Source organism: Chrysoperla carnea, chromosome 1, assembly GCF_905475395.1.
Source record: "Chrysoperla carnea chromosome 1, inChrCarn1.1, whole genome shotgun sequence".
NCBI classification, from domain to species: domain Eukaryota; kingdom Metazoa; phylum Arthropoda; class Insecta; order Neuroptera; family Chrysopidae; genus Chrysoperla; species Chrysoperla carnea.
The window spans coordinates 49929605-49944770 of NC_058337.1; the positions used below are offsets into that span (position 1 = coordinate 49929605).

The window sequence follows — 15166 nt, forward strand, 5'->3', positions numbered from 1 at the left end:
TTTTTGGCTCTCCTTTTAGACCAACGGTCCACGGAGTAACCTTGAATCTTTATTTTCCGCAACAGAAAACTCATGTACCTGTTCGCGAGTAAAACTTGCATGCCCCTCCTTAGGCTTATAAATTGTTTAAAATCATTTTCGGATTAAGGCAAAATATTTTGATGTTTTATCTTTTAATTTGATTTAAAAAACAACAACAATTAACAATAATATTCAACAATACATAATTGTTTATTTATTTTATAATGATGCTAATTAAACGCATGCGTACATCAATGCAAATTTGTACAATAATAGACGCTTGCGACGCGATTAATTCGTGAGTCATTACTGGACCTATTATTGGTCATCATTCACCTTCACTCTTCTCTCCTCTGTATTCTTGTCTTCAGTTAGTAGCAGCGCCAGGGTGTGATTTGATTATTATCTGTTATTTGCTGGCAATTTATTTAAATTGATGACATAATGTAAATTAACCCATACACCTTATAAAACACAATTAAAATTTTATGAAAATTAATTAACGTATGAAAATTACAAGACAACATAGATTTTGTGTTATAGTATGTAAAATATTTTTAACAGTTCAATAAGGAACATTTAGGTTATACTACAAAATTGAAAAATACTTTTTTATTTTATTATACTTGCAGACATTAACAGAAAATAAAAATGTCTGAAGAAATTAATAAGGTAGAAGACCCAAACAAGGCGGTCGTTCCAGTAAAACGAACATCGTCATCATCGATTATGTCAACTGGTTGGAGTGCTTTCAAAAAGGTAAACAAATATATTCAAGTTCGATAAAATAATTTTCTAACTTATTTATCACAAAGATTGCAACCGTTGGAGCCGTATACTTAATTGGATATATGAACTGGTCAGTAGCTTGGCTAATTGGGCCAGTTGTATTATCTGTAATTCGCGATCAATGGAAAAAAGAGAAAGAAATTAAAAGAAATATTGCAAAAGCTTCAGCTCTTAGTAATGAAAAAGATGTAATTCTTGCAAGAATTGATGAATTACCAGCGTGGGTAAGCTAAAAACGTTTCAATATGTTTTCAGTTTGTACTTAAGTTTGTTTTCTTTTAAGGTGTTTTTTCCCGATGTAGATCGTGCTGAATGGTTGAACCGAGTAAGATATTTTTCCATACCTTAATTACATTCTACTACTTGACTGAAATTTCAAAATTATTTCAGATTATAAAACAATTATGGCCAAATGTAAATCAATACGCAAGAAATTTAATAAAAGATGTTATTGAACCAAAAGTGAATGAAGCACTAGTTGCTTATAAAATGTATGGATTCCGGTTCGAACGATTGATACTTGGAACTATTGTAAGTTTTTTAACACTATTTAATACGCCACTAAATATAACTATAAAATTTGAATAATTTGTCGAAAGTCGTTATAGAGAAGAAGAAAAATCATGAACAATAGTTCCAAAATGTGCCCTAGCATCAAAAAACTAAAAATTTACATTTTAAACAAAAGCTAATATTTCACCTAAGTTACGAGGTTTTGGAGAATTTGGGTTTTAATGTTTTAAACAAGGTCTTATTTTGGGATAGATAACGTTAAAATAATGACAATTTCTCAATATATCAAATTAGTCATAACAGCCATTTTTTAGCCGTCTCTACCATGACTATACGCGTCCAACGGATAGGCTATGTGTTCAAATTAATCAAAACACAACGAAAGATTAATGTGCAGTCTGACTTTTGAGCTCTATTTTGCAGAATGTTCAACACTCATTAAACCAATTATTTTTATTATTATTTTTTAGCCTCCAAGAATTGGTGGAGTCAAAGTATACGAAAAGAACACTTCACGGAATGAAATAATTATGGATGTTGATTTATTGTAAGTAATTATGTACATTTTAAGGATGGTTGTGTTCGTACACTAATCGGTCTTCAGAGTGAGTTGTATTTACATGAAAAAAAACTTGAAAAACCCAGATCAAATCCCCCCAAATAACTAACACACAATTGTGTACCAATGTCTTTATCGATATTTTAATTTAAATTTTTACTATTATCAATTTATATTTATCAATTTATACCTTAGGCTCTGTGTATTGTGAGCCTACACAAGCCTAGAATGGAGTCTTTATCCACTAATACAAGAAATCCAGGAAATAAATAAAATTTAGCAGACTAGACTCTTATCTAATCAAATAATTAATAAAACAACCTATTTAATCTGATAACTAAATCCTTTTCCAAGCATCTTAAATGTTGTAATAAACAAATATCGAAAAGCAGCCAATATGTCTGCAGATTATACCAATAACGATCATTCCTTTTAATCAATATAATTATCTTTACAGCTATGCAGGTGATTGCGATATCTCATTTTATTTACAAGGCGTCAAAGGCGGAATTAAAGATTTTCAGGTAATAAAGAGAACTGAAACGGATTAGCCAAAGTTAATATCATTTTTTTTAAATATTCTATTATTTTAGATACATGGTATGCTACGCGTAGTAATGACTCCATTAATCACACAAGTTCCATTAGTTGGTGGTGTACAATTATTCTTTTTAAATAATCCAACAATTGATTTCGATTTAGTTGGTATTGCTGATGTATTAGATATGCCTGGTCTAGGTGACATGCTACGACGTATTATTGTTGAACAAGTTGCAGCGATGATGGTGCTACCAAATAAATTACCAATTGTTTTAAGCGATAGTGTTGATTTAATTTCGTTAAAAATGCCAGAACCTGAGGTATTTCTTGAACATTAACAAAACTTTTAGTTTCGGTGCCTGTCAGCATGTACACCTTTCTAAAAATTATTATTAATTGAATTCTACTAAGACTTAATCACTTGTCCTCTATTAACTTACAGTTTTTTTCTATTGTCGAGTTGTCGAAAAACGATACATATTGAACTTTTTCTTCTGAGAAATGTACGACCAATTTAAAACTAGATGGCAGTGCTAGTGGATATACATGTTGAATACATAAATATTCATTAATTAATTCCGAGTGATAACTTACTGTTTCTTGACTAGATCTTATTGCTTTGAATAATTAATGATCGCCGTGTATGTTCCATAGAAATATAATAAATTCACTTAAGAGCGAAAATTGGAAGTAAGAGTTATGAATTTCGGTCTAAATATCTATTTGGTTTTTATGGATATTAAAAACTGTTTATACCCACTTGTACCACTAGCGCTTATCTAGTGAACAATTTTTGCAATTTTCAGGAAAATGATCCATTTCGAGAGGTGTATTATTAATGACAGTATATACTGAACGACACCCAAACTAATTCAAAATTTTTTAATAAAAAATTAACTATTACAGTCCTTTCTTTATAATTTAGGGTGTACTAAGAATTCATGTTGTTGAAGCAAAACATTTAATGAAAAAGGATATTGGAATGCTTGGTAAGGGTAAGTCAGATCCGTACGCTGTTGTAAATATTGGTTCACAAGTCTTCCGTACTAAAGCAATTGATAATACGGTGAATCCAAAATGGGATCATTGGTTTGAGGTAAATTTTAACCTGTACTCCTTTGTTTGTGCGTAGCAATCTAAACTATTTTTTATAGTTTTTTTTTTTTTTCACTTGTTAAATTCTTTATTTTTCAAAAAGCATTTAATACATTCTTTTGATTTAATAGCCATAATTAGATTAACTTACCAAAATAGTTGGGGGTCAAAATAAACTTAATTTCCGGTATATTAAATGTATTTTTATGATTTCTGTATATTTAAAAGTATCGTAGTGCCCATCTAACATTAAAAAAGGGAGAACACTCAATAATTTGGTTATCTGGTCAAAACAGTAAATTTTATGGTTGGCTACGTGAATAGCTTTGCTTATTTCACAAAAACAAAAAATTGTGCACGTAAAGAAAGAAAAGCTACCAGATAAAACTACCGTAAAATGATATACATGTCTATAAACAGAAAACAATGTAGCCGTTTTTATCAATGCCAAAAAGTTATGGGAGTATTCCCTTTTTTTATGAATGTTCAGTTAAAATTTTCGGTTGATCTGATATAAATATTTTAGCCCCCAACTAATGTAAATTATTTTATCAAAACATGTAAGGACATTGTACATTGTAATATAAATATTCTTAGGATGCACGAGTATTTTACTTAATATTTACGGGTTGTTACTTATTGTGATGGATTTTCCAAGTTAATTTGTAAATGAGAAAGTTATATTTGAAAAACAGCAAAAAATGTCTTTACATTTTTTGTTATTCGTTTTCAAATTAAAAAATTTTTTTATTTTTTTTTTGAAATGATAACGCTATCTAAAAATTTGCTCTGATGATTTATAGGAACAAGGCATGTGATTTTATTTTATTTCTTATTTTTGTTTGTTTTGTCAGTCTTAAAGTGGGTATCTTTTATCAGTACAAAACACACGACTCTTTGACACTAAATACGCATAGAATTAATTTATCAGTAAAAACATAAATTGATGTTGTCATTTTTGAATAATTCGTATTTTACTTTTTGGTACTATTAACATTTATATTCATATTCGTTCTTATTTTCACAAATATCAATGATATTTCACCACCACTTGGAAGTATAAGACGCTAAAAATTAATGTTTAAATATCAGAGATTAATGTCCAAATTGTGTTAAACTATTTTAACGTTTAACCCTCCGTTGGGTACTTGAATCCATTATATACTTTTTTTATTTTCATTTGTATATTAATAAATAATACTTTAACTAACGGTTTGAATTTGCTTAACTTTTCCCAAAATTGAAAACTATTATTTCTAACAACAATTGCAATGATACAATCCCTAAAATGATAATTACAAGCATATTTTGGAATACAATTCACATTCATACCTCATAAGATCTACTCAGAACCCTATTTATTTTTAATGTAAATGGATAAGTTGCATTATGAACATTCTACCTGCTTATTTTATTCGTAAACAGCTTGTATATGGAAAAATCCCAATATTTCAAACATATACATTCAAATTTATAAGAATCTATAGCTAGAGCCTCCGATTGTCCCATACGTATCCCTATGTGACAATCGGAACATATGTCCAATAAGAAGGGTTGAATTGGATGAAATCAATGTCATCATCCACCTTTCGCATCAGTGTTCAATCTGAATGGGATCTGGAATTAGCATTCTATTCTGAAAATTCGGCCGTGATATTTCTTTGCTTTCAAGTGCATCATGAATCTCAGCATAGATTATCTTACTGAAATAGTATGGTTCTTCGATGAATTGTTAATTAGATCCAATGCCATAATCTAACAATTCATAGAATACTCATGACAATATTCTGTTGCAAAATAATCTTTAGGGATCGGAAAAATTAAATTAAATTTATTTTTTCTAATTTTAATAAATCATACTGATATTTAAACGTTCATTTTTTCTTCGAATATTTCAAAAATAGTATATAGACCAATAGTTAAACGCGTTTTTTGAGATTCGCGTAGCCAGACCTTATTTCAGTGAGCTACTATACCCGTTGATATTTTTGAAAAAGGTTGTACTTTTCCTTATATCAAAGATAATTGTAAAATATATCCAGTTTTCTTTTAAATTGAGAGAAAGTCACACATTTTGTGCAAATTTATATTCGGTATTCATATTTGAATAATTTCGGTTACATGTATGGGTTGATATGTAATATGTAGTTTAACAATTTCACAAAATAATAGTTTTTTAATCATAGAATTTAATTTATATCAATTGAAATCACACAATGACTAATTTAGGATTAATTACTTGAAATGACTACTAATAAGTCAAGTAAAGAAAAAAAAACATTAAATTTTTTTTTCTATACATTTTTAAATACAATTATTATAGAGTGTCATTATGGATTCAAATTCTCAAAGAATATTCATACATTTATGGGATAAAGATGACGGTCCAAAAGATGATGAACCGCTTGGAAGGTGAGAAACAGAATTAAACTAATGAATTAAAATAATTCTAGTGTATATTATTATCGACAATTAACAGTGTATAAATAGAAAAATTCTATGCTTTAGTTATGTAATGTAATAAGGTGAGGTTGGGGGGCAATTAATGTTAAGTTTTTTTGCATGTAATGTTTCCAAACTGTTTTTTCAATTTTGCTTTTGTTAATTTAATTATTATTTTACACACACGATTATGTTTTAATGCAAATGTTGAATTTTTTTATACACGTAGGCATTAATTTCTTCACAAAAAGGGCAAATTGTTGAATTTGAACTTTTTGATTGGGATGCTGCGGTTTTGGGTGTAAACCAAGATGATTTCCTTGGCAGGTATTTTATGGGAGGGGTTTTTTGTTTTGTTTTTTTTTTTCAAACATTTTAAAATGTCCTCTTCTTTTTATATTCATACGCACTTTTTTGAATAATTTTGTGAAGAGATTTAATAATTTGAAAATGTTTTGTCGTTTTACAGGAAAAATTACGATTATATACTTAATTAATCTATAAGTTTTTCTTGTAAACCGAAGTTTTGTAGACTTATTAAGTCTCTGGAAAGTTTTCTCACATATGCTGAATAAATGTTCCGAGTACCTACGTATTTATAAAATAGGATGAAAAAAACAAAAACTACACGAGTTTAATAAAAACAACATATGATAATTTGTATTTCTCTTTTTCTTCGTAATTTTTTATACACAAGAACTTTAATTGAGTAAAGTTAAATTAATTAATTTATTGAGTATTAGAAGGCTGGCCTAAGCATATGTATAGCATACCTGCGATAATAACCGTAGTTACTCATTATAAATAGCGAAATAGTCGATGTCTCCATACATTTAGGAGTACACTTCATGTATCGATAATGAATTATTTTCTTAAACAAACAAAATAAATTCTCGATATATGGGGTACTAAATTTCCGGAGCGCCATTTATTTCGTTATTTATATCGAGTAATCACTACCAATGTGATCAACCAAAAGGAAATGCGTTCAGTGAAGGGCTGAAACAAATGAGTTATAGTACATATTTCTTATTACTTATTGATAATAGGCCTTTGTCCTAAAATTTTTTTATTGTCTTAATCGACGTTCGTTTTCGACCCAAAAGATCGAGTTAAATCAATTTTTATATAACATCAAAAACTACGAAAATATGAAGGATTTAAAGATACAAATAGAAAGAGAGAGAAATAGCACGTGGTGACGTCACAGCTTGCGACTGCCATAGAGACTACAAATCAAAAGTTGTTTGCAAGAAAATGATAGATAAAATTATTTAATTGCTTATATCTTTCATGTTTATCAATCGATTTTAATTTGTATTTCAGATCTTGCCATCAATTATCACATATTTTCAAATCCTTACGAAATATACATTGAAATTGACATCAGGACAAAGGCCTATCACGCGCCTATTATCTATTAAGCAATCTCATTTTATTTAATCTTAGAAATCTATAGTTTAAAAAATAGTGACAATTTATTAAGGAGGGAAATAATAAATATACTTTCACTTATTTTCAAAATTAAATTCATGTTTGATAAGTGAAACACTTGTCATATATAGACTTAAATCAAAATATTATTCGATTTATGCCCAACTATTAACCGACAAGTTTCTCAAATAGTTTTTTCTGCAAATAATTACTCGGAACATTCCTAAAATAAAGTATTTTTGAAAATCAGCTTTATCATGCATTATTTCAGAAAAACTAAGATCTATTTTTACATCTGTATAGACAGCATATGTATAAAATTGTACGCTTAATTATAAATTCCGAAGCGATTTTTATTTTTTAATACGGCCACTAGTATTTTGGCAAAATTTTTCTTCTATTAATTGAAAGTATGTAATATATTTCACGTTAAAAATCGCTTTACCATATTACGCTGTATTTTGTTATTTGGGTATTGGGTTACCACGTTGTATATTTATTGTTATTACACAAGTTTTAAAAATTGATATTTCGCAAATGTGTTTAATGACATATTCTCATAAATGCGCACACATATATGTGTTTTAATTTTTATCACTAGGTGTCAGTATTAATCACTGTTGATCATTATTGTGATTAATAGTTTACATGTAAGGTTTTAAACACTAGTTTTTCGAATTTCTTTTTTAGTTACATTTCTAAAATGTAGAATTTCGTTGAATTGCATTCAAATTATTTCATTTAAATCATTAGTGACTACTGGAGCCTAGCATCTAGTGTCAAAATTGATAATTATACATGTCCATTTTGTGAATGTCATTTTTAAATATTAAATAGAAAAAGATATAAATATTTCTTCAGTTAGAAATAATGCACACTATTATTTTATTAAAATTAAATTATGATTACTAATTTTATGCTAATAGCCGTTGCGCGCTTTATTCTAATTATTTATTTAACCACAATTTAATGTGTGGCTTGTTGCTAAATAATTTTTCAATGTGTTTGAACGTGCAGTGCATTCTGGAGTTTGAGGGTGGTGAAAGGAACACTGAAATTCATCTACAACTTTTTGATAAAGATAGAACTGGTACCGATGACAACTTAGGAAGGTGATTGATTCACGACATTTCATCATGATATTACACCACACATATTTTATATGATAATAGAACAAAAACATATTACACTTACATAGAACATAGTCGCATGACATATTTTTTTAAAATTTCTATACATCTAGAATTATCCACCATTAAAGTGCGATTTGTACAACCTTGGATTAAGTTCAGATTTTATAGATTTAAAGGGAAATTCTCATTGTATATTGTTTAAGTTCTAATTCTTTTATAGAGAGTAACGTAAAGTAATGAATAAAAAATTCCCTTAAAAATTTTTGTTCCGGCTTATGTACTATTAACGACCTAGCTTCGTAAATTATCGTTTTTTAATTTGAAGATTGCACCTGATTAGTATAAGTAAAATTGAAATTATCGTAATGTGCAAAGTTGTAGAAAATAAAATTTACTACAATTTATTTTTTGTAAATTTTACACCTTATACTTGTGGATCTACTAACATAACACGAACTCCATATGTCCATGTTATTACTTGGTAATCGAAAAGCAATTTGTCAGTAACTTGGTTATTTATTACACGTAAACTCAGCTTTTGTAATTAAGCTTGAATTAGTTACACAAAGAGTGGCTAATATATTTAACTAGTGCTTTAACTTAGTATGTGTTTCCAGTTTCCATAATCAAAGACATTTGTCCAAGCCGAGCGCAGATCTAGAAGGAGGATATGGGGGTCATGATCCCTCTCGAACAGAGAAACATTTGTAAAATGTAATTTGACTCGCAAATCATTTATGATATGAAAGAAGGTCAAATCCGGTTTATAAATTTAATGGGGCCGCCCTTCCCAAGATTTATTAATGTAATGGCCTTCCTCCAAAATAATTAATAGAATGAATATTATGAAATCTGTATTGTTTATAGTATTTTACTAATATGAAACTAAACTAGCAACAAAATCAATGTTGCTAATTTCCACCATATAAGATCTGGTATTACTTGAACAAACTTTTTTGGTAGTGGAAACAGGCCTTAAAATAGATGTAATCTTCAAATTTAATTTGTAAATTATTTGTGTAGAAATCTATTGCTAAAAATAAGTAATAGATAAAAAAAAAGCTAAATTGGTAAATTCACTATACCAAAATACATCATTTGCATTAGAACCTAAGGCATGATGTTAAAAACAAGAGCCTGTCTACTGGCTAAGTATAATGTTTCTATTGACTATCTTGTCTCATTTAACATTTTACAGTTTTCCCAGAAAAGATTTATTATTTGTAATGTCATTTTTAAGTCTTAAACTATATTAGTCTAAATTTAACCCAAGAGTTTATTTTTTAAATCGCACAAAATGGTGCCAAATTATTTTGATTATTTTCACAATGTAATTTAAAATAAATAATCATTTATACTTAATACTTATACATAAATTATTTAAAATATGCACCGTACAAACATAGAACTTTGTAAATATATTTTCAATTAACTAAAAGTAATTTACAGTTTGATTAATTTGTAATAATAGTTTGTAATAACGTATAAATTAAAATTTGTTTCTACGAAGTATGCAAAGTCTGCACCTTTGGTTGATTAAATTATGTATTTTTTTTTTTTTGCTATAATCTTTAAAGCTTAATTTTCAACGCCAGTGCTTTCAATATTAACTTGTACATACATATTTTATATTTAAACTTAAAATCTTGATATTTTATTTTATTTTTATGTGATGATATATACAATATTTTTTGGAAATATTTCAGAGCTACGATAGAAGTAGGACCCGTCGTTGAAAAAGGAGAGTTGGATACGGTAAATATATAAGTTTTTAATGCATGAATTATTATGCCAGGAGATATTCGCATAAGAAATTAAAGCACCAGAATTTCTACAAAAAAATTAAAATCGTAATATCTGGATCTAAGCATGCCATAGCATTGATGCCTAATATTTAACTCATATTTCGAAGGTTATTTTGATTCATTGCTTAAGTTCATAGGACAAATTTATAAACCCAAGATTTAAAATCACTATCGCCTATATCTATATTATAATGGCTTGAAATTTATCTTTAATGTAGAATTTTCGGAAGGGCCTTAGTTTCAATACGAATTTCTAATTGATTGGTAATTTATATCTATTTGGTCTGTATAAGGTCGAGCATTATCTAGGTTTAGCAATAAAACTCTGGCGGACATGAAGGGAAATAACCCAGATTTTTCTTCAAGAATGTTTAATGCTGCTGTATTAAGATTTCTATTTTTTTATGTATATCGTTTACTTGGCGTTCTAAAAGCACTTTTGTGCACAACCTGCACATTGATTTGTCTATCATTGATCGCCAATTAAATTTGACTGAGTACTACGATAGGTTAGGTTAGGTTAGAGTGACTATCCTGGGGTGGGACACACTTAGACCATAGAAGTACTACGACGAACCATAGCTAATAATAACAGCCAGCAGAACGAAAAGTTAAATTATCTTCTCGAAGTCGCTGTTGGCTTCTAAACTTACTTGAAAATTTAAAGACCAGACTGCTATATTCGTATTGTTACACATCGTTGTCTCAATAATACACCTCTTCGATTAATCCATTATAATCAGCAGTTTCTCTATATGGTTCAACCATACTTATTTTCGAAATACATTGAATCTATCATCTAATCAATATGCAATAAAATAGTTTGAACACATTTAATATTTCATTAAGTCGTTTAGAAATACCAAAGTAGAGCAACAACATTCAGGAATGCGGGCTTTTAGATATTAATGGATTTAGAAACACCAATGTAGAGCAATAAAATTAAGAAATGTGGACTTTTAGATTTAATATTATAATAATGTTAGATATTAATTTTTCTTAGATTAAATGTTTATTTCTGTTAATTATATTAATGTATTTTATTTTTACTAGTGGTTAACTTTGGAACAAGCGAAACATGGCATGGTTCACATTCGTTTAACCTGGTTGTCTTTGTCAAATAATACTGAATGTTTGAAAAAGGTTTGTAAATTATTAATATCCACAATATTATAAATTTTATTGTAACGAGTTTGTTTTTTTAGACTATAAAAGAAACACAAGAATTACGAATAACTGATTTAAGTACAGCATTATTAGCAATTTATATAGATTCAGCTAAAAATTTACCACAAGCTCGTGGGAAAAGCAAACCAGATACATATGCAGTATTATCAGTTGGAAAAAATACCCAGCAAACTGATGTTGTAATGCGGGAAGATTGTCCTGTATGGGAACGTGGTTTTACATTTTTAGTTCCAAACCCAGAAACTGACACACTTACATTGAAGGTAATTGATAATTTCTCATTTCACTCATATAATGATGTGAATTTGGATGTATAAATAAAAGTTTAAAAAAATTATGTGGGTATCTTCTGTTATAGACAATCATCGTCTTTAACTAGAATAAAATAGAAACTTATATGGATAATTTGGCTAATTTTTTTTAAATATTCAATTTAATTTTCTTTTTATAAAAATTATGTTTGCCCTTTGCAGATTATGGATCAAAAAACTGGATCGTGTGTTGGTGAAATGGAATATAATCTTTCAACTTTATTGTCAAAAGAAAATTTAGAGATTGTTAAACAACCACTTACTCTACATAGCTCAGGTCCTGATAGTAAAATTGTAATAGCCATGAAATTACACGTAAGTGTCTTAATAGAAAAATCTGTATTAATATTTTATTTCACTAATCAAAAATTAAAATTTTAATAGCTTTTAAAATACCCAGAAATTAAATTGGACAGTGGTGGGGATCTTGCTGATCCAACAAGTAAATTAATACGAAGTGATTCAACCGTTTCAGCTAGTTCTGGTAAGTTATCAGGAAAATATAAGTATTCTATTTCTTTTTTTTTAATTTAATTAAAATAAATATTGAAAATGCAGATTTTGAGTTTAAAGACCACATCGTATGATTATGATCCAAGTCATCCCTTACAAACTTATCAAACATCTAAGCATTACCAAGTTTTTTTTTAACTAAACCATGTTTCATTTTATGTAAGTTTTTTAATATTCATATCTCTCGTAGTAGACAGTCAGGCTGCAGCATCAGAAATATTAAGTTATGACTGGCCATATATCACTCAGAAAATACTCTTGTTTGCTCTCAAGAATGCGTAGAGATGGTGGCAGTAATTTAGTTGCCTACACATCAATTTAGAACACTTGGATAATCATTGATTTCTTTCCTATTTCTATAGAAAATTCGAAATTATAACTAGATTCCTGGTTCAGACCTTTCTCAGAAGGATTTCTGACATAATTTGTATTGTAATAATTGGTATAGACAAATTATTCTTATAGACGAGTAAAATGGAGACCAGTTCTATCATCTAAGAGAATAATATGATGCACAGTACATAATTACAATCAAAAGGGGCACCAGCTTTTAAGCCAAGGGAGGGCCTGCAATTTTTTGGGAACAAGTCTTCTTAGCCAATTAAATCAATGATAAGTCCAGATCCAGGGGGTGGACTAAAAAAATTCGAATAAATACCAAAAATTCTACTCCGTTTATTTTTTTTTTTTTGTTCACAATATCGTAGAAGGCAAAATTACTAGCTACTTTGATACTAATCATTTACAGTCATAAATACCAGCTGTTTTTTTTTTTTTTTTGATGCAATGGTGTAACACTAAAAAATTTTTTTTAGTTGTAACTTTACCGCCTTCTACACCAAATCGTAAATTTGAAAATATACGCAAACAAGATTCTATACGTAGTGCTCCATCAACTATGACATTACCAGAAGAATCATCATCAGACAATCAAAACAGTACCGAAGAGTTAATTATTCAAGAGAAGACATCGAATTTTGAAGCCAATCCGTCCGACAATTCATTACGCCGTCGTCAAACAACCATCGAGTAAGTATATTGCATTCCAGTAGGAATGGTACAAAATAAATTTAAAACTTTCTTATTCAACCAAGCCGGAATCTACATTGACTAATTCACACCAGGTAATTTAATGAATTCAATTTGAACCTTGATTTCAAATAAACATTAATCTTACAAAAAGTAATACAAAAATAATTTAATTTCGTAAAACAGTATTTTCATTAATACATAATAGCCAGATTGTTGCAATATGTCAAAGTTACGATAACTAAGGCGCGAAACTATTTCTTCAAATATTTATTTATTGCCCACTTGTTTTATATAATATTTATTTTTGTTTTGCAGTGATGCTGGAGAAGAAGGTTTAGGGCGTATTCAATTAACAATTCGCTATAGTGTTCAACGTCAAAAGTTAATTGTCATTGTTCATAAAATTAAGTAAGTGGAATCATGAAATGATTTTGGATCCAATTTTATAGCAAATTTCTTTTTAGGAATTTACCACAAAAAGATCCAAGTAATATACCAGATCCGTATGTTAAAATATACTTGTTACCAGAGCGAGCCAAAGAGAGTAAACGAAAAACAAATGTAAGTAAATTTTGTACGAACATTTAGAAACAAAAACATCATACATTCGATTTTTGAGAGTCAAATAATTAACTTGTCCTTTATTCTCAGATTTTGTAAGTGTTTTAAGCATATTTTAAAAGGAAATATTTTTATTTTCAGGTGATAAAAGATAATTGTGATCCTGTATTTGATGAATCATTTGAATACACGCTATCACCTGGTGAATTAAAAACAAAACAACTTGAAATTACTGTTGTAACACAAAAGAGTATATTTTCTTCTGGAAATAATATAATGGGTCAAGTGAGTATTTTTATAATACATAAAACTTGCAAAGGTCACAATAATTAACATTTTATTCATTTTAATTTTTGTTTGTAGGTAATTATCGATTTAGGAAAATCAGATTTTACTCAAGCACTAACTGATTGGTTTGATTTGTATGCGGAATATAGCAGTATACGTGATTAAATTAATAATACCAAAAAAGAAGATTTCGGAATCTCATTTTTAAAAATAATAAAATTTTGATCAATTTATTTACACTTTTTTTACGTTTTTATGTTTTATTAAATAAAATACGACAATGTTATGACAATTGTTGAGCTATTGCATGTCTCAAAAACAAGTCAACTGTAATATTATTTTAAATTGACTCATGTTTTTTTTCTTTCTTTTTTACTGTTACAATCGAAATTCAAGTCAATGGTAAATTTTATTAAATATCTCACGTGTGATTACTTTACAATAATTTTTTGTAATGCCTGGGACATTCAAAGTCGAATTAATAAGGAGAATAGACTGTTAAGCTATATTTTCTTTGCGCAACGTTTCTCCATTTTTCGAGTCAATCAGTGAGTCAATTAATAGTTTTATTAAACACGATTTTATTAAACAATTACCTTTATTGGCTAAATCGGTGTAATTGTTGCTTGTGATTTCTTAACGCTTTTATATACGAATTAATGCCACTAATTACAGGAATGATTAACAAATTTATATAATATATTATTAATGTTGTTGAATATTATTAACATTGAATAAATAAATATATGTATGTTTTAAATTTTGATTATTTGTTATTAGTTTCTGACATTGATATTTCATTGCCCCGAACTTTTGTATATATATTGACATACCTATTGACTAATAAAATTTTTATTTTTAATTCAATAAAAGATTAAAATTAATAAATATTTTTACTTAAATTTCTTGTAGGAATTATAACAGCATTCTAAGCATATATTT

General features: G+C 28.2%; 1 protein-coding gene across 2 annotated transcripts; it reads left to right on the plus strand.

The window, feature by feature from the left end:
• The first annotated feature begins 398 nt into the window (after positions 1-398).
• On the plus strand, positions 399-14904 carry LOC123306114 (extended synaptotagmin-2-A). Of its 2 annotated transcripts, none has more exons than XM_044887996.1 (20): positions 399-563; positions 654-780; positions 837-1034; positions 1094-1135; positions 1201-1341; positions 1794-1870; positions 2340-2406; positions 2476-2742; positions 3348-3518; positions 5841-5929; positions 10233-10281; positions 11385-11474; positions 11537-11782; positions 11993-12145; positions 12215-12314; positions 13159-13372; positions 13691-13783; positions 13840-13936; positions 14078-14221; positions 14300-14904. In XM_044887996.1, the coding sequence occupies exons 2-20, from the start codon at positions 673-675 to the stop codon at positions 14387-14389; spliced, it is 2436 nt and encodes an 811-aa protein (XP_044743931.1). In that variant the 5' UTR covers positions 399-563; positions 654-672; the 3' UTR covers positions 14390-14904. The 2 variants fall into 2 exon arrangements, with proteins under 2 accessions (XP_044743931.1, XP_044743930.1); XM_044887995.1 differs by lacking the exon at positions 5841-5929 and adding an exon at positions 6189-6286.
• Positions 14905-15166: the final 262 nt, after the last annotated feature.

Coding starts and splice junctions, on each gene's coding strand:
- LOC123306114 (XM_044887995.1), top strand. CDS start 673: ATGTCTGAAGAAATTAATAAGGTAGAAGACCCAAACAAGGCGGTCGTT. Junction 6,287..10,232: donor CAAGATGATTTCCTTGGCAG/GTATTTTATGGG, acceptor GAAATATTTCAG/AGCTACGATAGAAGTAGGAC. Junction 10,282..11,384: donor AAAAAGGAGAGTTGGATACG/GTAAATATATAA, acceptor TATTTTTACTAG/TGGTTAACTTTGGAACAAGC.